The following is a 23,462-nucleotide window of genomic DNA, read 5'->3' on the forward strand; positions in this document are numbered from 1 at the left end:
ATATGAAAATCCAGATTTGTTTTTTCCAATTTGCATATGCAGCTGATACTGAAGAAATTCTGTTCGTGAGCAATTTTTAAAAAAAATCCATTGTCACTACATAGGAAAAGATACATTACACACAGTTTCTTAGCAACTGTTTAATCATGAAAAGTGAAAAACAGAAATTATTGACAAATATATGCAAATACAGAATAAATACAAAAGAAATATTAGGACATGGATGACATTAGACTGAAAAGTAAAACAGTATCATTGTTTATTCAAGTACCATTAGGAAACTTTGAGCTGTGGCATAATTTTTAGAACGTCCTTGGCATTTAGATCAGCCTTATATTCATTTATCAGACCAATTGAAAAATAGTATTTATGACTAACATGGTAAACCTGCTCAACATGTTGGCCACAAACTAAAAAAAAAAAAAAAAAAAAACATTCCAGGTTTTTAAAACGTACTCCAGTGAGTGATTGTTTATTGGGTTTAAAGTAATCCAACTTGCAGACGTTGAACTCTAAAGAAATGAAACCAGTATTGTAAAGGTATTTCAAGAGGTAAGTCAATTGGATCCAGTATAGGATTGTTGCTAAAATTAAAAACAAACTCAAATTTTGCATGACAGACAACACCAAAGTCAATCAACATCTAAAAACTGTGACAATTACTAATTTAACTTGGTGAATCGGATTGAATTTGATCAATCAAATGACATGAAAACAGCAAGACATTTTCAAACAACCAGTGGGCTTGGTACATTTTGTAAAGAGTCTTGTTGTAGAAATCTTTTTAAAATAAATTTTTAGAGTAAAACCAGGTGCTTAAAGATGCTGACTTGCTGGGACAGGACACACAGATTATCCCATAATGAAACATTAAAGGATTTTTAATTAGCTGCTACTTTGATATAAAGGCCCAGATGTTTTTGTCCAATCAGCTAACATTTGCAGATTGATTTGATTTAAAAAAAAAAAAAAAAGACAGCAAGGGATCATCTTTAAGCACTTAGTTTTTTAGAAATGTCATGGTTGTACTGTTGTATTGACATAGTCACATGTTTCTTCTCCATGCTTATTCCTCTCTCATCTTCATATGGTGATGAAGCCTCCTTGGTCATTGCTGACTGACTCTGGGACGACACACCGGCCCCTTCTCCTGGTCACGCGTCTCTTCCGATGAAATTTAGCATAACATCGGAATCCTGAAAGATATATTCATAAAGCACCTTTGCTCAAATCTAAATGTAAGATTACAGAAACATTGTGAGGAAACTTTCAGTATTCATTCATGAGAGTTGAGGAACACTCCAGATAGGTTCTCTGTCTAGCCCAAGAAAACACAGAGAAACACAGGATGGTGGACAAGCAATGATGCATGCACACACTGCACTTTGCAATATAACGTAACTACTCAACCAAACATGCATGTTTTGTACTGTGAGAGGAAGCAGGGGTGTCGGCAAAGAACCAATGCATACATATGGAGAACAATCAAACTCCGTGCAGTAAGACCCCTGGCTGGGACTCAAACCCCAAGACCTTGGATGAAGTTGGATAAAATATCTAAAAACCCACATATTGTGCCCAAATCTACAGAAATTCAAGAACTGATAGAAGCTGTATTTTGACATCGCTCAATCAGGAAAGGGTTACACAGCAGGCTTTGAGAGTCTAGGAAATCACAGTGACAGGTCTCATTCACAAATGGAGAAAAGACGGAACAGTAATTGACTCATGTTTATTTTAAAAGTAAACCATTCTATTCAGCAGCTGTAATTCTGTTTCACAGAATAATTTAGCATGTTTGAGGTAACTTTAGTCTAATTCTTTTGGAATTATTCATAACGAAATTGAGATGGTGATTTAAGTCAACAATTAAAAACAATCAAAATCACATCTACTATGACTGGATCTACTTACCTTCCTCACACATGCAATCATCGTAACATTTGTTGTTCAGGCCCCTGTTGTGAGGTTTGCACTCATGTTGTCTCAGGTCACAACAGGAACCTGATGCACAAGAAACACAGAAATTACAACATGAAAATGAATACACAGACAGTTTGGATTGCTACAAGGGTGATCTAAAAGATGTTTATTTTGGAGTGATGAAATAATTTGTTGAGTTAAGTGATGTGTGAATTCTATAATCAAATTCTATCTAATTAAGGAGTTATTTATGTTCACACTGACCTGGAAGACAGTCCAGATGGTGGTCACATGGCTCAATTGCATCCACATCTGCTGTCAAATTTCCACTGCTGAGGTTTTTACTCCGTCTCTTGTCTGCAGCAGGAAAATCATTTCAACACAACAGATTTATTTTAAACAAAACTGATCAAAGAGGTTGTAACTATGGCAATTATCTTTTTCTTCACAGTTTTTAAAATTTATTTCCATGGTTTTAAGAAGACATAATTAATCTGTCTTCTAATCTCAGGGTACAACTTCAGTGACCCCAGACACTTACCAACCTAAAAAGTGCCTTTATTTTGTAATAAGATATCATAATTGTTTATCTAAAATCTGTAATAGAAGTTTTTCATAAGCTATTTCAGCTCTTTAACTGAATTAGCTTAAGAAGAATTTGTCTTTCTTCTTAAGAGGGCATGTTTCTTTAAAAGCCAGATAATTGTTTTCATGGCATGCTATTCATGCTGCATGTTCTGTTTTAAAACACTGGGTGGAATTCAATGGTTTAGATTTTAAAAACTTCTCTTTCGACTATTCTTAGAGTTCTGGCACCCCATAAATCTATCTCAAATTAGATTCTTCATTTTAAGTGACTTTTCCAAAATTGGACTGTAAAGCTTTGATTTCACAGGTGATAACAAAACTGCACTACAAACCATGACCAAAGATTTAAACTCTGTGCTTATATCAGAAACTAATGTGACAATTATGTTCAAATAATTGATTATTTGAGTTGTAAAATTAATGCCTATTGTAAAACCCATGTGTGTTTTAGCCCTACTATGATATCTAAAATTAAATAATTGTATTACAAATCTGTTAGAAAAATTGTCCAGGAGGTTGGCTTTTTAATCAGACAGACCATGTGCTTAACAAAATTTCCCCCGTCAATTAAAAATCTTTAATAAACCTTTCTTTCTGGAAGATGGCCAGGAATCCACAGGCTTCATATCTTCATAATCCGTCCAGTCAAAGAGTGTCATGTCCAACGTGGGCATCACCTCTCCTTGACCTTGTCCAGACTTCTGAAAGTCAAACTTAAATTGAAACTGCAAAGTCACAGTATTTCAGAGAAATCATTACCATTAAGTCTCACACGGATTTTGTGCAAAGAAACAAATAACATGCAGATGAACAAGTAACTGAATCTTCTTTTCGATTAAAAGCTGGAACCACAATATAAAGTTCATACAGTGAGTGGTGTAAGTAACACACTAGAGACAGTTTCTCCAGTCTTTACCCGGCAGCAATAAGTTAAAAGAGTTTGCAGGTAAATGCATTAATGCTGTTCTTATTGCAACATTTTTGTTGTGACCAGCAGCAGTGATGCATCAGTGATTCATAAACTACCCTGAAAGGACAACAGAGACAGCAGCTAAGCTTCAGAAAACAATCGATTGGTAGCAGAGAAAACGTCTGCCCACAGACCAGCATACAAATAAACTTTGCACTGCTTATGTGTTTTAAATGCACTGCTTAGAGACTGAACCTTATAGATCATTAACCACAACTGCATACTTCATCTGTTTTTATTATACAACAGCAGAGACTAAGTCTGGCATGAAGTGTTTCAGGAGCAGAGCTTGTGTGCTTTGTAACATTTACAAAGCACTAGATGATAGTGAAGGATTAAACAATACAATACAATATGCCCCCATTAGGTCTCCAGTTTTAAAAGCAATATCTCAGATTAAAAATTAACGATCTCTCTTTCACCTTGCTGTTTGAATTTTTTTTTAATCTTTGGCGTGAGTCATGTTTTTATTTAAGTGGAAGTGCTTTCAAATTTAAATGTTCTTCCTTTAGTGAAATAAAAATATTCAGATGAGAAATGTGTGTCATTTCAGCAAAACAAATCCCCACAGTCATTTCCTGAGCTGTTCTATTTTGCAATAAAAGCCATGAAAAAGATTTCCAGATTCAATTCCCTCGTGGAAAACAAATGCCTCACAGTGTAATTCAGTCAGCAGGACTTTGAGATGTTTCAGATGAAATACTTTAAACAGTAAACCCCCCTGGTGAAACAAGATCCATACTTTTCTTCAGCCTCTGTAAATATCAATTAGCAGGAGGTACCTGCTTCTGTACAGCTGCTCTTTAAACCTTGAATAAAAAGTGGATTAAGTGCTAATTAAAAATATCTTGCTTCTTGCTCACACCTGTGAACACTGGTCTTCCTAGGGTTTTTTAGTCTTTCATCGTACGAAAATATTTAATGACTCATTTTTTAAATTTTTTTTAGAAAAAGTTATCTTCTTGGATGTCAGTGCACAGCACCTGTTTCAAGACATTAAACCCTGTGAATTCTTTATGTGGTGTACTGGATTTTCAAAAGTTTAGAAATGTGCCTGTAATCTTTTCCAGCCTAATAGATTTTTTATTTTGTTATTTTGGTTCTTGTCTGCTCTTGGTTTTTCTATAACTTGAGAAATGATGGGTTTTTTGCCAATCTTGTACCCTTCTTGTAGCACTCTACAAATGGCCTTTCTGCAAGAAGACAGAAATTGTTGAAAGAATCTCACAGTTATAAATTCTCCAACAAACAGTGTAGGGGACACAGGAGACATTTGGTCAGATGAGATTATACTGCAAATTCAACTATGTGGCCATATAAAATAATCTATGTTGAGAGAAACTAACAAACACACCATTTCCATGATGAAACATGGTAGTGGCAGCATCATGAATGCAGCAGGGACTGGGAGATTGGTTGATATGAAAGCTGATAAAGTTGAATACAGAGCAATATTCAAAGAAATTACAAAATTCTCTAACGTTATCAATTCTCCTCCAGACATACAACTGGTGGGAACTGTTCACCTTCTCTGAACGTACCATCAGGGCTACAATGCAAAGCACAGCAAGACATTAAAATTGCCAAGGATGTAAATACAAATTAGAACTTCTACCAAAACTTGAAACGCACTACCTATTTAATCTCATTGAGCTTGAACTAATTAGTGAGGAAAAACTGACATACATTTTTGGATCCTGGATGTGCAAAGTTATGGAGACATATTGCAAAAGACTTGCAGCTGCGCTTTCAAGAAGCCACATTGTAGAACCACAATGTGGTTCTACAATGCGGAACCACATTGTGGTACTTACTTGTGGACACAAGTAAGGAAATGTGTCTTACTGCATTTCCTGCAGAAATGCAGTAAGACACTTTACATTTTTTTACACAACTCTACACATTACTGTGTGTGTGTGTGTGTGTGTGTGTGTGTGTGTGTGTGTATTCCTCACATAAAATTCAAATAAAGTAGGCTGAAGTTTGTGTTTGTACAGTTAAGGGTGAGAAAAATAATTTTGCAAAGCACTATGAAAAAAAAAATTGAATAGTTGGATTTCTACAGAGATCTGAAGGAGAAATGGGGCTTATCAAGTGGCTCTTTGTGTTATGTTGTCTGTCATCGCTTCCAAGACTTATACTGCATAGTTGATGCAGTATAAGTCTTAGTTTTATAATTTAATTGGTTCTAAGAAATCAATTTTCTCTTTTACACTTCAGCCAAAGATGGGCGCATAATTAGCTTCATGCCCAGAAATGGACAGATCTTATTGAAAAGATGTACGTCTCATTCTGGGTGGATGTGACAGGTGGTCAATGTCGGCCTCTGCACCCTGCAGTTTCTCCAGAGCACAAGCCCATAATAGAAGTAAAAAGCCGGAATGGTGGTGACACAAGGACATGCTCTTGAACTCAGAGACCCAGCAGTCCGGTACTATTACAATGAATATGGTCATACCTCTCAAACACACTACAACTAAGAGCCGAGAGAGGTTGGATTGCTGGAGGACATTTTTCACCAGCAGCGTTCAGCTTCACAATTTCTTTTCTAAGATGAGCTAAGAGGTTTGGAGCAGCATAACTGCAGCAATGGGGCCCCATTTTCATTCCATTTCCCTGGCACACTGGAGTCACACTGAGGTACAGGAGACACAGCCTTTAATAAGCACTCCAGTTCTGTTGAGGTTACCTGGGGTTTGACAGAGCCAGGGGGAAGCGTTGGGGGATGCTCGTTCGTCGCCGTGGTAACCATGGAAGAGTCAGAGTCAAAGAGGCTGTCAATGGGGGAGGGGGGTTCACTGGGTGGGGTCACGCCAAGGAAGGGGGAGGTAGATGGTGAGGATGAAGAAGGGGGAGGATCCTCGAATTGATCTCTGTCCTTGAACGCAGAGCTGGCCTCAGGCCCTGAGGGAAACCCTGACAAGATGGAAAAACCGTTGCTTTGTTTTGAATCTGAACAAAATCTACAAGAGCATACTCGGATCGCTTTTGTATTTTTTCATAACAATTCCTATTTTACTTTGCAATGCTTTTTTCATACAGATGTTGTTTTCAAAAATGTTTCCTCGTGAACATTATTATTGCCGATCATCCCAAAGTCATGCACACATTTAATCCCCAAATTATTCATACGCTAGGCAGATTTAGGTTTAATGAAAACCTCTCCTGTTTCTTTAGGTTGGAAATAATCTTAATGTTTTATAAAAGCCACTCCTGACTTGAATTTGATAGCGAATCTGTGGTGGAAGATATATACATGCTGCACGACAAACAAATTAAAGTTTCAGAATTCTGAGTTAACTAAACAATTTTCTTTAAAATTAAAAATCCAAAATTTCACTAAATGAAATGTTTTTCTGTCTCTTTAATCTGTCATGACATCACAAACTTATATTATGCACATTTGATAATAAACTCCATGGACTTATTGGTTTCCTTTAGAGCTTAAGCTCCACACAGCTCTTTTGTTTGAGTAAACGTGAATTAAATGATAATGAGGGCAAATACCTTTTGTGCGGTAGATTATTAGACCTTTAATTATAATAGAGTTTACCTTTTCTGTGACATTTTAGGCTATAAAGAACCTGCAGCTTGTAATGCAGGTTCTTTATAGCCTGTTTTATGTAACATTAAACATATTTTATTTGAGAATTACAGCAACATTTAACATCAATGTTAAGTTTTGCTGTTGGTCCAGAACTGAAAATGGTTCAACTCAAAGTTCTGTTTAAACACTTGACCTGAACTTGTGCAAATCTCACCTTTTTTGTGTCGCACCTTGTCTCGTCGACTCCCTTGCTTCTTGTTCTCAAAAAGGTGCCTGTGTCCACTCCCATGGCCTCTTCCCTTGCGTGTTCCTACGAGCTGGTTTTCCTGGTTCTTGCTTTCCTGGTTTTGGGATGAGCTCTTTGCACCCTGTCGAGCTCTGTCCCTGCTTGGGCCCATTTCAACTCTCACTGGGTTCAGGCCCTCCAGGCCCGTCTCCTCATCATCAAGCCTGGGCAGAGGATGCAGGCCCCTGTGAGAGAGGATTCCAGCTTCGCCTTTAGCGTAGCGGCTCCTCTGGCTGCCGTGCCCCCTGCGATCTCTGCCATAGCTTTGGCTCTGCAGAACTTGACCAGGGTACTGTAGGGCATTACTGCTACCTGCTGAGATTTGTGCCTTTCTCCTCTTGCCATGTGGAGCAGCAGGATCAGCACCTTGTGACACAGCCAGGATGGTAAACAGGAACACCAGCAGCAGACTCCAGTAGAATGCCATTTTCTCTCCAACACGGCGCCACCTGCTGAGAGATGAAAACACATCTAAGTACTGCTCATTTTCTATTTTTTTTATGAAATGTAAATTACCTAGAAGTTCTTAAGCACAAGCAGACTCCATCATGTTAACATTTTTACTGAGGTTTCAACGGTACCTTTGCTTTTAGTAATTTGTTTTCACCTTTACATAGAGTCTGGTCATTCTTAGCCTTAAAAACATACTTAGATATGGTTAGACAACCATAATTTTATTTTTCACTTCAAGAACATAGATGAATCAAAATTTTTCGTTAAGCTTTTGTGCTTCATGTTCAGCATCTTGTCCTTTTTTCGGAACACATGGAGCATCTACAGCCGGGTATTTTGTACTGCCAGTTCATCGGTTTGCACTGGTTATTAAGAGGTTTTGCATTTGCTTTGACAACCAACAATTTTGGCTTTTTTTTTTTTTTTTTACAGAAAAGAAAATTTGTTTTATGACATCAATATGAGTTGGAGGTGGTCTAAAGTTGACTTGGTTTGCTCAAAGGTGCTAATGTGTCAAACTGAATAAGAAACAACTAGACCAAACAGCAATCAGGTTTAAAATAAATGGAAATAGGGTGTAATTCAAAGCCTAAGAATATTATATAATTAAATATGTGGAAAAAACAAACAGACATAATTAAAAAAAATAGAATAAAGAAAATAGACTTATATGCAATGCTTTGAGTGCTCACTATTTGTTTAAGGATACAAAACTGAGAAAGGAACAGCATTGGTAGTATTAGTAGCTTGCAAGGATTAACTTTTATTTACATTTTAAGTGTTTCACAGAAAGACTGAAAATCAACTGAATTTATTTCATTGAGCTCATTCAGTCCAGACTAACAGTTATAGAGATTATGTTTTTTAATTGTGACCATTTTAAAAAACATATTTGTTTGGCATTTTAATCGTGTAGCCCAATTTTAATTCTTGTGTAACTTTCGCTCTCTCTTGGTCAGGACTCCCCTGAATTAATCTCAACGGGACTTTACTGGTTGAACAATAAAAAAGCTCTTCCTCTTTTTCACAATGCTTCTTACATTTTCACTCCTGTGCCTTCATACATAACTCAAAATAAGACACTGCACTGCGCACATCTTTCATCACTGTCTATTCAGTGGTCTCAGGAGCCCTCCAGCTGCACCTTTCATTATGAAAGTCAACATATCTGCGAGATGTGACTGAATTGAAAGATGAGGCTCAGTATATCTACATTATTGGTGTGTCACTGCAACCAAATGTGAATAAAATGTGTGAAGAACAAAGCAGTGGAGCGGAACATTTATTCTTTTTTATCACTGCCTTGAGACCCACTACCTTATAGGACAATACGGTTAAACATTTTTTAGCTTACATTCTGATTTAACGTCAGAAGGCAGTTACTTGCATCTTGAGTGGCATATTTAAATTTAATCTAGCTTATTGAACTGTGATCGTGTTAATGCAAAGCATAACTACGTTAAATAGAATACAATACAAAAGGTACAATATAAAAATGAAATATAATGTGTACCTAACTCTTTGCCTTCATGATTTAATGTGCTAAAAATTACATGTTTAAGATGGAGGAAGAACCGTGCATAGTAGGAAAGTTACAAAGAATTCAAATGCGACCCTGTAAGATTTAGAGTAATACACGAAAAAAAATAATAAAGCATGTTTAACTCTAGTATGTATTTTGCACTGACCGACTGTATAGCGTTCCGTTTATAGAGATAGTTTGTAACAGTTTATACAATCATCTCTATAACCTATTTTTAAAACAATAGGTTTTAAGGTTTAAAGCACGATCTCAATTGCTTTAAACTGATCCCTGCGTGCATTCAAAGCTCCACAATAACACTCACTCCACAGATAACAAGTGAACCATAAGTTATTATTATTTCCTGATTACAGTGAATGAAAACATTTCAGATTACAATATTAAATCAGACCAACACAAAATATTTTTAATACATTAATGTGGGCTTAATGAAATAATGTTTAATAACTGCTTAAAGACTATTAAAATAAAAATTTAAAAGAAATAATCTGAAACGCGAGCCTCAACTGAATGCATTTTATAATTTGTTTAACATGACTGTAAATAAGAAATAACTGCATAGCTTCCTAATGGGACTTCTTTTAATATGGCATATAGATTATTGCCTCCTCAGATTATTGTATTTGTCAGTGGCGCTGCCGTGTGTTCTCGTTATTATTCCCAGCACCGCACAACAGGCGCAGAGGTGGTTTTCCTCCTTAGTAAAACTCAAGATGACATAGTTAAAAATTGTTTGTTTTGTCCTCTTCTTAAACTGATTCAATCCATCGCTGCAGACAGTGCACACAGCTGTTATGGTGTTGCAGCAGGCGGGTCTCTTGTGTTAAAAGACAAACTGCGGTGCAGGCTATACAGAAAATCAATGAGCAAGAAATATTGAGCTGTTAGTGATGGTGAGTGTGTGCTCTCTCTGAGCCTGTAAGGCTGACTTGTGAGGGGGGCTGGGGCCTGATGAGGTCTTTGGTCTTTCATCACACTAAGTTGAGAAAGGCATACCATTGGTACACACAGGACATTTAAGGGTTTCTAGAAATAACAAAAAAGAATAGTCTGCTTTGTGTGAGGTGTGTGTGCGTGTGTGTTCGTAAATTGGGCAGAGGATAGTGCTGATGTCAGGGGAAATTTGCAGTGCGAGTGCAAGTATCACTCATGGGATTTAGAGCTGGAATATGTCAATGGACCTCTGGGAGTTCAACCAGCTGGGCTCTTTGAAAACTAGTGCATGTGGCTCTTCACTGGGGTGAGATCTTTATCTCTAAGTAGGCCTTTGGGGTGTCAAAGGTGAGGGTTATCAGCTGTGTGACATAGTCGGAGCTTAGCCAGAACGGGAATCTGTTTGTTTGACATACGAAGTGTTGCTGATGTTGAGTGCTTAACCCTGTAAGACCAAAAGAGGGATACAGTGGACAAGTAAACTAACAAATGGACAGAAAATGGCTTAAACATGTATATTATCATGCATCTGTTTGACTTTTTAAGCACATTTAAGTGAGACTGGTCTAGAACTGGATGATTATTTTCATGGCTGTTTGAAAAAATGTTGACCAATTTTAAAATAATTTAAAATTTCTTTTTCATCAACTTCTCTAGTAAAAATATCACCTTTTATACTTTTTTCTAAATTTTGGTCCCACAATAGTATTAGATGACTAATGTTGAAGACGAAATCCATTGGCAATTTCTTTAAAATTTTTATTACAGTGTCTTTTTTTCTGTCCAGCATCTTTATGTAGATATATTTACTCCAAAGTTATGTCCTAATAATTTTATTTCAGATGCTAGTAACAAACCAGCTGAATTGTAAAATAATCCAAAAAATTAGCCAAGTGAGAGCATGTTTGATCGCAGCAGTTCTGGATAGGAGGGATGTGGCGCCACTATCCGTGGACGGGGAACCAACAAAATTAATAAAAAAAAACAAATATGACTAGAAAACTTGAAGTGAGTATTTACAAACAGCGTATTATTTTTTTGAATGTTAGTATTCTGGAACAATTAGCAGTAAAGGAAAATAATGCAGCAGCAAAGTCAATACAGTTGGAAGCAAAACACGAGCAAGTAAAGTACATTTTTACACAAATTAATGAGATTTTTGGATCTAAATGATTCAGTGAAATTATGAAATGTTTCTGTTTTGTTGCAAAAATGTTCAATTTATTCTAAATTAAGGCAAAACTGCCATTTACCTGTAACACGTATTGTAAAGAATCATCCTAACAAGGCAGAGACAGTCACTGTGGAAAAGCTGAGAGGTTCAAATGCCGTTCTCTGCATGCATACATGATTTCTTTACAATATGATCTCTGATTCTTTGTCTGCGTCTCCACAGGAGGCAGAAACAGCTGCAGGAGAAAGTCTGAATCCAAGTATAATTTTTACCTCGAGAACCTAATCTTCTTTTCTTGTTTGTCTGTTTTAGTCTCTTTTGATTGCTTCATCACAACTCACAGTTTAATTGTTTTTAGATAGCAAACAAATTTTAAGTGGTTATGGTTGAAAAATGAAAGCGCAAATCTAGCCTTGCACTGTCTTGCATGCTAATGACCAAATGCCAAAGTGATTAGTTAGGGCTGACGCATATCCAATAGCTAAAACAGATCGATACTTTATCCTGAACTGTGTGTCTGCTGCCTGTACATTATCATTGACAGCTCAGTGGTAAACCCAGCTGTAATTATATTCATAGAGGGAACAAAATCAGGCCAGTGTCACACGAATACAGGAAGGCTGATGATCACCGTTAGCAAAACCTCGCAATGTATGTGACAATGTTTAGTACATTTTTAAAGAGTGTCCTGCTGGTGTCATACTGTAGTAATTTGGGCTACAAACATTATTTTGACAAGTCACAAAAACTTCAAAATGCATTTCCTAAAACTTTTCTGGGAACAGCAAAAAATGCAAGCTGTTTTAAAATAATTCAAGGTTCAGAACAACCATAAATGTTAGAAAACAACATTCCAATTTATATTAAATATTAAATTGGAATAATAGAGGTGTTTGAATATAAATGAAATAAGCACATAATGGCAGATATTACAGCAGTATTAGTTGTCATGTGACTCCTTTTTTGTATGGCATCGTAATATCAAAATCCCACTTTTTACTGGTACTAAAAAGGCAGATGTGCATGCAGACAAACGTTAAGGAAATTAAATATTCAACACCAATGAAATTCATGTATTGAATCCTTATTTTCACTCAAGGAAAAGTACTGTGGAAAAACCGCCAGTGTTTTGCCTATTTTTCAAAAGAAAAATCCTCGATAGGATGTCTGAAAATCTATTAAAAGCAAGATTTCATGACTTGAAACACAGCCTTGCAAAGAAATTGGGGCTTTCAGCCCACAGTTAACATGTTTTACACCAACTGTTCCTTTAGATAAGAAAAATAAATAAATAAATAAAAATCTTATAGTGGAACCAGATAGTGGGAGCATTTCTTATTTTTTTTCTGCTATGCAAGACTCACTGGCTCCATTTTCACAAAGAGCAAAAATCGTCTTTTCAGAAGTATTTATTCTCAACCTGACAAAGATTGTTCTTCTTTTTTCCCCTTCTTTTGAGTGGAAGAGTCAAAGGATAAATGCTCTGTTTGCAGAAACAAGCGCAAATCATAATCACCTGCACAGCAGATAAAAGCAGAAGCTTCACAACAACATGACCCTTCAAAGAAACCAGTTTTCTCAACAAAAAAAGAGGAGAGAAAAATGTGACGCTTACGTAGGAACAGAAGGCCTCCCCATCAAATCTGAGGCCTGAATAGAGCTGTCAACTGAAAGGGAAAGCGACTGACTATCTCAGCGCAGCAGCGCCCCGTTTCCCTCTCGCAGACTTTCATGTGCTACTAAACAGGTGGCCCTTTGACGAGGCGCGGGGTGAGGGTGATAATGGAGCACTCTGGGTGGCATTCTGGGTTTCAAGCGCGGCATCTAGTGTGTAATAAACAACCACAGCCGCCTGCTGGTGCTGTGTATTAAAACAAGCCTGTGTGCTGTTAGTGAAGCACAGCAGGACGAGCATCTGCACCGAGGTGATGGGACGCCACAAACTGGTGGCCTGACAGGTTTCTTTATCAACTTTCCTACAGGGGATAATCTACCACTCGAATGGCAACCTTTAAATACCAAAAGGAGCTGTCAATAAAGTGTTTAAAGAATCACCTCGGACTTAAGGATATTAGGAGATCTTATCAAAAGAACTTAATATTCTGTCTAAATCATACTCTATATAGAGGGATTCAAAATGATGTTTGCCAGATTTTATTTAATGCAGGTACCCTTTCAATGAATGTTAGCTGTTTAAATCAAATACTTCTCAAAGTGCTGCAAAAAGGTAAATTTAATCTCTGTATGACACAATATAATCTTTATTTTTTCTTTGAAAAAGACAAACGATGATGCACTGCTGGATTTCATTACAAACAACGGGAAGTTTCTACAAGATGCACCAATATGTTTTATTGGTGACTTTAACTAAATTGCAGTCATGCTTTGTTTCCATGCATAGAAATATTAGTGATAAAACTGAGCTATGTTTCAATACATTTGCATTAGGGGAGCACCGATTGTAGTTTTCTGACCGATCTCAGATTATCGATCTTTAAAAAGGCAATTCCGATTTTGTCTGATACCAATTTTTCGGAAATGTCACGCAAGAAAGTTGCTAAGTTGACTGAGTGGGCTTAGTGTTATTATCTGCAAACGTGCAGACATGACCTGGTGGGCTATCAGTCAAACCTCACTCACTGGAGAGCAGAAGAGGACATTCGTTGATTTTTAGATGTTTGCTGCAGGTAGATAAGGTCAGGGGATAAGATTGGCTCCACATGCAAGCATCGACCAATTGCCAAGCTCCCAAAATTAAAGAAATCGGCACCGATAAATCGTCTGGGTGACAAATCGGTGCACCCCTAATTTGCATGCAAGTCTCCCTTGACAACAATCACATCTACATCGAAGAGTTACACAATTTTAACCTTCACTAAAGGTTTCAAAAACATTCAATATCAGACTTTCAAAGAATGCACTCACTCAAGAACATGTCTATCTAAGCTGGTCTTTAATTTCTTACTTACTTAAATCTATTTGCCATATCTTCCTTTCATGCATACATGTCATCATTTTAAAAAAAATACAGTTAAACATCAAGACATCGCAGGCAGAGCTATATTACTTATAAAAAATAGATTAAAAGCCCAATTTAAAAAAAGCACACAACAAATTTTTAAATTGAACAATGAAGATGGTATCTTAGATTTTTATAAAATATTTATGTCTAACATTCACTCCAAAATGTGCCGATTTAATCATTTGACAAACTGTTTCATGGCTCTTGTTTGACACATTTTACATTAGATGGCAAAACCTGGCTCGATTTTTCTTCCGGCTCAATGAAACAACAAAATCCTCACAAAGTAACAGCAAGTCTGCCCTCCTGCTGCTGCTTTTAAACAATGTAAATTGAATATATGGAAATACAAAAGGTGCTGTTTGGTGGACAATATGCACCCCGCATGAAATGTACCTTAAGGCATCATGCAATATAAGGCCAGCTCTGGATTTTGTGTATTTAACAAAAAAAAAAATCATAGCTGCGGTTAATAATCAAATAATTCTTTTTGGGAGGTTTTCACAAATACATGGATTATTTCCTGTACCAATAAGCAGTACAAATGGATACTTTTATAAAATTAAACATAATTTAATTTTACTTTAAAAGATTACTTTTTCCACCCATCATTTTGTCATGAAAACATTACATTTTTTAAAATGAAAAACAAAAAACATGAGTGTAGAAACGTTTTTGTGATGCTCATATGATCCAAAATTTATATTAAAATTTCAACATCAATTAGCTTGCTCTGAACAATTCAGTTGTTGTTGAATCAGTGTATCTTCTGTGAAGGTGAGATTATACCTGTGATTTTTTACAGCGTGGGAGTGATAACTATTTACATTTTGACAGATGAAAAAAAAATAAAATTCCTAAAATAAACATGACACAATTCACACAGATTTGATCTCTCTTAGACTCAGACTGAATTCTTGATCTGAATCTCTGCTTCTAACCGTCTGATACTGAATGTTTAAACTCGGCACTAGACTGAAGGGAAAAATGCAATATAAAATGCAATAAAATAAATAAAAATAAAAAATGCAATATAAAATGCAATAAAATCTTAAAATCAATTCTATATTTTTCGGAAGCCAGGGCAGGGAGGCCGAAATTGAGCTGTAATAGTTTACATTTGTACAAAACACAATTTATATGTATGAGCGTGTGTGGTGGGAGCTTTCATAAGCATGGCGCGAGATGGCCACCCGGGAGACATGAATCAAAGTAGAGTGTGTAAGTGTAAAATGATTGGTAATCTTGCAACAAATTGCAAAGCGGGCCCTATTGGAGTGCTGGATGATTAAGCTCTGATGAGATCAGAGACCTCTCTCCAGTCTGTGATCAACTGGTCAGTCCCTTAAGCAACGCTGTGCTCCAGTGACAGACTCGTTATAAAAATATACTTAACAGAGCCTGAACCCGGATCCGTGGCAGAGACAGAGAAGGTTGGAAAAAGAGAAGCGACGGGGCGGAACGGGAGGCGACCCTGGTATTAAACTGCTGCATGTGTGCATCTTTCAGCTTCACCTGCTGTGACACCAAACCTCGAGGAGCCATCTGCTCCCGTTGTTTTATCTCTCGGAGGAACCAGCAGGGCCATAAGGATCCAGCAAACAAAGACTCCAGAAACAGGCTGTTCAAGGAGAGCCGTCATGTTGCACAGAGACACCTTTACACCGTTTTGTTTCTGTATATGTGCAAGAAACAAAATTTGTGAATTTAAGATTAAGTATACTTTCAAGATAAAATATGATCAACTCAAAAGCCAGCTCTTTTCCAGTCTTTTGAGCTATGCATAACGTGCTAATTTAAAGCAGTCTGTCAAAAAGAAACCACAGGTCACAACGTGGGTGTGTGGCTTCAAGCTAACAAAAAAAATCCCCTTCGAGCTGCGTGGATCACTGAACTGTACACTTAAAACAGACTTAACATATAATGAGAGGGAAAATCTAAAATTAACTGCAGTAATCACAAGGAAAAATTTATGCTGAAAACACAAACAGACTTTGCTCTGCATAATGCAATATGCAATTAAGTAATAATGAAGCATGTTTGATTCATAAACACTTACCTCTATATGTCTTTGCTTGGCTATAATATGTCTATTTGGTGCAGCATGGGTGATCAGAAATATCACCTCAATAAAACTGGAGCAAAATACTGAGATAGTTAATGGCACTGCTCAGTAAACACATCTGCCAAGCTGCAGCTAACGCCATAAAACTTCATTTCCTCAGGGACCAATTCCACTGACTTCAGCACAATAAAACTGCTTTGTCTGTCAAATCCTCCACAGTCTTTGGTGGGATTCACACATTGACTGGAGGGGATTTCTGTAGCTCATAGGTGTGGAAAGCGAAGGCCGTTGGAAGCAGTGATTTAAAAAAAAAAAAAGAGCCATAAGGAAGGTCCATCTGTCAGCAACAGAAGATGAGCAGAGAGCAGGGAAGACACAAAACAATTAGGTGGTAATTTGGTTGCAGGTAGAACAGATGCAGGATGAGACCAGAACATTGTCTCCGAAGCGGCGCAACAGCAACAACATCTTGTGAAAACTCGTGCCAGTGCAGCAACACTTTAACTCTGCTTAAATCACTGCATGCACACAACTCACAGCAGGGAGTCCTCCTCTGACACCCACACAGAGGCATGTTCCAGAAATGTTGCAAGACACAAGCAGCACCAAGAAGCGAAACAAGAGACGACCCACCGAGAGAAGTGAGAACGAGAGAGACAAATGGAAGGGGGAGGAGGAAGAGAGGGTGAGAAACTGGGAGGAAAATGAGAAAATGAGATGCAACACAGAAAGAGTAGAAGTGGCAAAGAAATAGAAATTGAGGGTTTATCTCATTTAAGTAAAGTGTCTAAGACACCAATTTATTTATAGCAGCAAGGAACACCAACTGAGTCTACTCAAACACAACAAAGCTGTGGCTGCTTCAACCACCAACAAAACTTGTTTCTTCTGCTGACCCCTGAAATGTGGACACCTGTGTCTGTATGTGGACATAACACGTGGGAACAGTTTGACCCACCAGCAGGGGGGAAACGCTCCTGTTTGGACATTATGAAGTGAAGCATGCAAACTAATTATATGAACCCCAAATTTTCTCTCCCCCTCGGCTTCACCTCCTCCTCCTTTTCACGGAGCGAGCAGCACTCGCTGGCCTGCCAGTGTTGAGTGATCAGACGGATGCAGCCACATTTGGCAGCACTCAGCACAAGTTGTGAAGCATTGGTGCACGAGAAGAATGGACAATCAACAATATCGCTCAGGATGAAACGTAGCAGGGGTACAGCTTGTGCTGAGACCAAATGCAAAATTTCATAACAATTTGTGAGATGGAGACAGTTTGAAATCACTGAAGTACGAAGGATAGAAACAATATTTTTTTAAATCCTTGATAATACTTTGCAGAAACATTTTTTTTATTGAGCCTAAAAAAAAGATTTTAGTGACAAACTTCTTAATTTTCAGAAAAATAACACAGAAAAAGGACACAGCTTGAAACATAATGTGAGAGTGTCCTTGGGTGATTTTACATTTTCATCTTTCTAAACTGATAATCAGAGTTTCTGTTCACTCAGCATTTAAACAGGATTTTTTTGTTTGTTTTTGCTTTTTTCTGCTGACTGAATTCCTACAAACTCAGTCAATTTTTGCAATGAACTGGTCACAATTGTTCCATCTCTCACTCACACTGTGAAGAAGAGATAAGCTTTTCAATTTTTCATTATTTTTCATTAAATTCCTGCCACAATTCTTTGTTTTTTGGAAAAGCTACTACTTGAGCCACTTAAGCTTCGTAGTGTGAATCTAAATCGGATGCGTTTGCAAATTTTGATTAAGTTACTCTCTTCAAGTCAAACAGTTTTGCGATGTAATCGGGGGGAACTCAGTGGACAAATTTCCGTGAATAAAGTTACATGCCAATGTAAACTCGCTCGAGCGTCTAAAAAACGCTTCAAAGCGTGAAAAAAGCGGCTCATTTACATTATAACATGGAGGGTAAAAAAAAAAAACATTAACATAGCATCTAAACGCAACAACTGTGTTGAGATTGTTCTTACTTTACGTTGGTTTGTCGTTTTCCTTTGATTTCGTCTCGGATTTAAGCGGCAGTTGGGTCATAAGGCGTCAGGTGGGACAGAAACGCAGCGCAGCAGCAGCAGCAGAAACAGAAGCAACACCCCGGTGGTCCGCTCTCCAAGATGATGTGCCGAGCATCCGGACACTCTCCTCCCACTTATGGAAGAGAAAAGACGCCAGATCGGGGTGCGCGCTCACGTTTGCGCGTCCGCGGAAGAACTGAATGTGTCTCTGAGATTGCAGTGACCACAATGGCGTTATTATAGAAATAAGAAGGGAAAGGTTAAATTACAAAGTCACAAAAATATGGACACATAAAAAAAATATATATATATATATATATATATATATATATATATATATATATATATATATATATCAAATTTCAACTACTGCAGCTCTATTTCCAGCTCTATTTCATATTATGTTAAGTTTTTTATTATTATTTTTTTTGTCTTATTAAATATCTCTCAATGATCCTCCCAAGCTCTTGCCTGATTATGGTGCAGCTCCAACTAACATGATAAACAACAAACTTTTTTTTTCTTTTTTTCTTTTTTTTCTTAATTGATCTTTCTTACAATCCTTAACTGAAATCTTAAAATTAATGTTCAAATTCTGAGAAATACAACTGGGGTGTCCAAAGTCAGTCCTTCAAAGGCCAGTATCCTGCATGATGTCTCGCTGGTTCAACACAGCTGGATCAAATGATAGCTTGTTAGCAGCTCTCAGCAGAACATTGACATGCTGAGGAGGAGGAGGAGGAGGAGGAAGAAACCATCACCAGGGAGAGAACTGCAACGTGCAGGATACCGACCCCTGAGGACTCACTTTGAACACCCCGGATCTACAACAATGAATCACACTGTGGGAATGGAAATGAGTCACCCCTTAGATTGTTTTTAAGGGTTAATTGGTCAGTGTTGGGCATCAAAAATGTGCTTCCCTTTTGAAGAACAGGATGTTGCTAGTCAGCCCAAATAACTGCATAAAAAAATTAATTTAACAACCTGCAATCAAAACTTTTGCCATATGAAGAGATCAATGTATTGCTGTTGTAGTTAATTTGTAACATACATTAATCTAGAATTATTGGAAGAGCTTAGAATAGTTGAAGAAGCTAAATTTGTTGGTCAAATAATTTTCTGTTTCAACCAGAAACTTATTCAGACACTTTGCACTGGTATGAAAATAACTACATAGTAGATGTGCATGCCAGAATCTATTGGTGCATCTGAATGAGTAATAAATGTTTTCAAAGTCAATAATCAGAGAGAAAATGTGAGAAATACTTCTACTGATATTCAGTAGAGAGTAAGGGTTTTCTACAATAGATATTCTCTGCAGTAAAACCCGGTCACTAAATCTTTCATAGGCTGCTTTTCCTCAAGAAGAGCTGCAGAGAATCCAACCACACTCAATCTGAATTTACACCCTGAGCCGTTTGTGTCCTGGCAGAGTTAATGCTGTGTATTTGTCAAATAATTCTGCATAAATCACTTTTGGGAATCGGATGACATTTAGAAATGTAGGGTGCTGCTTTGCTGGTGACAAAATGAGCTTGTTAGCTTTATGGGAACAAGTGGAAAAGCTCTGTAGGCATGTAATCTTAACAATGACATAGAAATTGGTTGTAGCTAAAGGAGACTGAGTGAGCCTGTTGAAGAAGATAACATAGACTTATAATCCCAGGAATATGTCTGTGGGTTTAGTTATCATCACTACAAATACTTAGGTTCTTATACATTGGTTCTTTTTTTTTAGGCATTTTTTTTGAGCTGCCTCAAACTTTGCTGTGAGATGAGGAAATTGGTTTTTAACTTGAAGTTCAGAATACTACCTGTATTTCTTATTTAAAACAACTGTGCAAAATTGGCAGCTATACAGAAAAAAAGATGACATTTAAAGAGGAACTCCTGCTGAGTGTGTGACTTCCCTGAGACAAAAAGTTTTTTTTTTTTTTTTTCAGAGATCATTATGGGAGTCAGTGACACATTTGCAGAAATCAAGACCTGTCTTTGTGAGAACATGTTGTCACACGTCTGTATTTAGCAGTGATATCAGGTCTCACACAGTAACAGAAGCCTTTCCACTTTCTCTTCTCTGTAAAAAAAAAAAAAAGTTTAGTTTTCTCAATAATTTCCTGTCATGGAAACTTGAGACTTGAAAAGTGTTTTTGAAGGCGGTATGATGACATTTTTTATTATTATTATTATTTTTTTTTTAAATAAAACTTTATATTAAAACTGGATCAGAATTTGTGCTGAGGATGTTATTATTGCTCTCACTGCTGTCAAGGGAGCCAATAAGTGTGCAGCTGCAGAATTATTGTATCTCTGTCCTCTACTTCCAACCTCCTTGAGTCAAAGCAACAATATATGACAAGATTATAAAGCCATGAAATTCGAATAATCTAAGTGGTCTATTTATTTCTGCAAATGTTTTTGTGTAAAACACTGTCTTAGTTATAAGGACCATTAAGAACCATTTTCAGTATGTGAAAAAAAAAATTCTAAGTGAAGTATCTTGTTAATGTAATAATACCCCTTTAAAATGTTGTTATATTTCAGCTACTAACTTTAACACAAAACTGGGAGGGGGATTTTTATGAAAGGCAAAGATAAAGTTAAGACCTGCCCAAGCCATAAGCAAACTAAGTGACTGTTTGTATGGTCGACCTGTCATTGTTTTCCACTACTTTGCCACTGCAATGTACTGTTTTTGGTTGTTTGTTGTTTTACTGTCCTTGCTGAAAATACAAATAAAACACATCAATTACCAGCCTTGCATTTTATGCAGAGTATTTAAAAACACAAATTCAACTATATACACAGGCAAGAGTCAAATAAAACTAAGCCTTAAAAACAATGCCTATTTTTCATTTGACTTCACAACTATGCTCTATTTTGTGTTAATATATCACACACAAACCAAACACACTAAAATGCTAAACTGCTCAAGAAATACACGACAGATATATTATATATATTAAATGTATACATTTATAAGTAACATTGATTCACACTATTATTTAGGGGAACTCAATCAATTAAAGTTAATTGTATTGTTCATGAAAGCAACAAAAGCTTCAGCTGCAGTGTGCTAAAATCACATCTAAAAAAAGTTCTTTGAAATCTTTGTTTACAGTAACTGCCATAATTAATGTTGTGCAAACAGTTACAGTCAATGCTGCACTGTTTTCTCAGGCCCTGTGGCATCTGTGTGTTTTGGGCCCTGTCTATAATTAGAAGGTTTACAGAAACATGCAGAGACTGGTCTGTATCACTGCAGCTCCATTTCCACTGAAATTGTCTTTGTGACTTGACAGAAAACATATCAAACTGTTAGCACAACTGACATAAGTTATAAATATGAATGTTAATGTAATACCTTGATTTACTTTGCTTTTCCTTCATAAAGATTGAACTGCCAAGCAGATCACTTAATCTGAACACATTTACAGTCTTGGTTTGAGCTGACTATTGATGTACAAAGTTTACATCTTCATAATTTACCTATTAAAACCTCTGTGCACAACTCATCCATCAGCCTATAAGTTATTCTTTATGTCTTGTTTGAGAAGGGACACATAAAACAATATTACTTCAAAATGTAATTTGTTATTCTACATCTCATTTGTCACGGTTTTTGAGCACGTTCACACATAGAGTGATAATAGTAGGTGAAGTATGGAAGTGCCTTTTAATGCCTTAGGAATTATGTTGCATTTATGTTTTAATACTTTAAAAATGGAAAATAAAAACAGGACACATGATCAAAAGAACTCAGTTCCTTTGCAACTTATTTATGGGGTGTCACCAGAAGCTTGTGTGAATGGACACTTTAGTAGATTTCATCCTGGATAGAATGCAAAAAATAACAAAATGAATAGAAAAATGATCCCACAATGTCAGACTTTTGAAACAACTTTTTAACAGAAAGGCTTACAATGTTCTACTTTTCAGGGTTGATTATTTTCCTACTTTATTTGTCTGAAATTTCTGTATTTGCTATTCTTAGCAACAACGGCAGGATATGGTTCACTCTTCTGTATTTCGACAAATTTAATAAATGGATGAGCTAAACTCAGCTTTTGTGTAAAATATTGTCATGGGCCAATTTACTGTCAAATTAAATTGAAAGAAAAAGAATGTGATTAATAAAGGACAGAACTACATGCTGTAACCACGATATCCTATCTAACTTGTCAGTGAGAATCTTTCCATGAATAAAAAAAATGGTCAGGGCCACATAAAATCATTCCAATGGCCTTGGGCCCTTCTTTGGATACCCTTGATCTAACAAAAACAGATTAAATTATGAAGTTGCGAATTCTAAAAGTTATTAAATCTTGAATGTAAAACCACATGATAGTATTCATCTGAATCAAAGCTTATTTTGTTTGTTTTAAAGTGATCACTTAAAGTATGCATTGAAATATTTGGAGCTTTGCCACATGTCGGGCATCAATCACACTGGGGCACAACAAAACTTGCAAAGCTGCAATACGGCAGTGTTGTGTTAGTAACCTATTGCCTGGAGATCCACTCATAAATGGGTAAGGGCAGCACTGTTTCTGTTGAAGCTGAAAAAAATACTAGCAATGAAACAGATAGTGGAACCTAAACAAGGGGAGACAGGTTTCACAAAAATAGGGCCGATGGGGTATTAATAGGATCTGGTGGAGTTCAATTTTAGTAGTCAGAAAGATAAGTGCGAGGAAAAGCAGGAGGACCCCCTGCTGGGGCGGCTCATGCAATATCTGCTCGGAGCTCCCCAGCAGGCGCCAAGCTCCCCATACCAGAGTGTCGAGCTTTGATTCTGCCAGGAGCACGTTCGCTTTTTTAATAAGGGGGCAGCTCGTCTTATTTCTCCCCAGACCCAACCACAAATAGAAATGAACACAAAGGCACACGGAAAAAAAAAAAGCACACACACGCTAAAA

At 36.9% G+C, this 23,462-nt stretch overlaps 1 protein-coding gene across 4 annotated transcripts; it reads right to left on the reverse strand.

Annotated features, from left to right (window-relative positions):
- Positions 1–121: 121 nt before the first annotated feature.
- Positions 122–18,727, reverse strand: draxina (dorsal inhibitory axon guidance protein a). Of its 4 annotated transcripts, none has more exons than XM_015033194.1 (7): positions 18,499–18,727; positions 7,243–7,763; positions 6,171–6,397; positions 3,098–3,224; positions 2,188–2,280; positions 1,915–2,004; positions 122–1,196 (listed from the first exon to the last, which is right to left on the reverse strand). In XM_015033194.1, the coding sequence occupies exons 2-7, from the start codon at positions 7,739–7,741 to the stop codon at positions 1,084–1,086; spliced, it is 1,149 nt and encodes a 382-aa protein (XP_014888680.1). In that variant the 5' UTR covers positions 7,742–7,763; positions 18,499–18,727; the 3' UTR covers positions 122–1,083. The 4 variants fall into 4 exon arrangements, with proteins under 4 accessions (XP_014888680.1, XP_014888682.1, XP_014888679.1 ...); XM_015033196.1 differs by having other exon boundaries at positions 3,098–3,209; positions 7,243–7,766; positions 18,499–18,725; XM_015033193.1 differs by having other exon boundaries at positions 7,243–7,766; positions 18,499–18,725.
- Between the last annotated feature and the right edge of the window lie 4,735 nt (positions 18,728–23,462).

This window comes from Poecilia latipinna, unplaced genomic scaffold (genome assembly GCF_001443285.1).
Source record: "Poecilia latipinna isolate Pla-1442-1.1 unplaced genomic scaffold, P_latipinna-1.0 Scaffold260, whole genome shotgun sequence".
Taxonomy (NCBI): Eukaryota; Metazoa; Chordata; class Actinopteri; order Cyprinodontiformes; family Poeciliidae; genus Poecilia; species Poecilia latipinna.

Excerpts from the sequence above, each read along its gene's own strand:
- draxina (XM_015033194.1), bottom strand. The coding sequence starts at position 7,741 with ATGGCATTCTACTGGAGTCTGCTGCTGGTGTTCCTGTTTACCATCCTG. Across the intron at positions 3,225-6,170 it reads CTGGCTCTGTCAAACCCCAG|TTTGACTTTCAGAAGTCTGG; the intron begins GTAACCTCAACA and ends TTTCAATTTAAG. Across the intron at positions 1,197-1,914 it reads TGATTGCATGTGTGAGGAAG|GATTCCGATGTTATGCTAAA; the intron begins GTAAGTAGATCC and ends TATATCTTTCAG.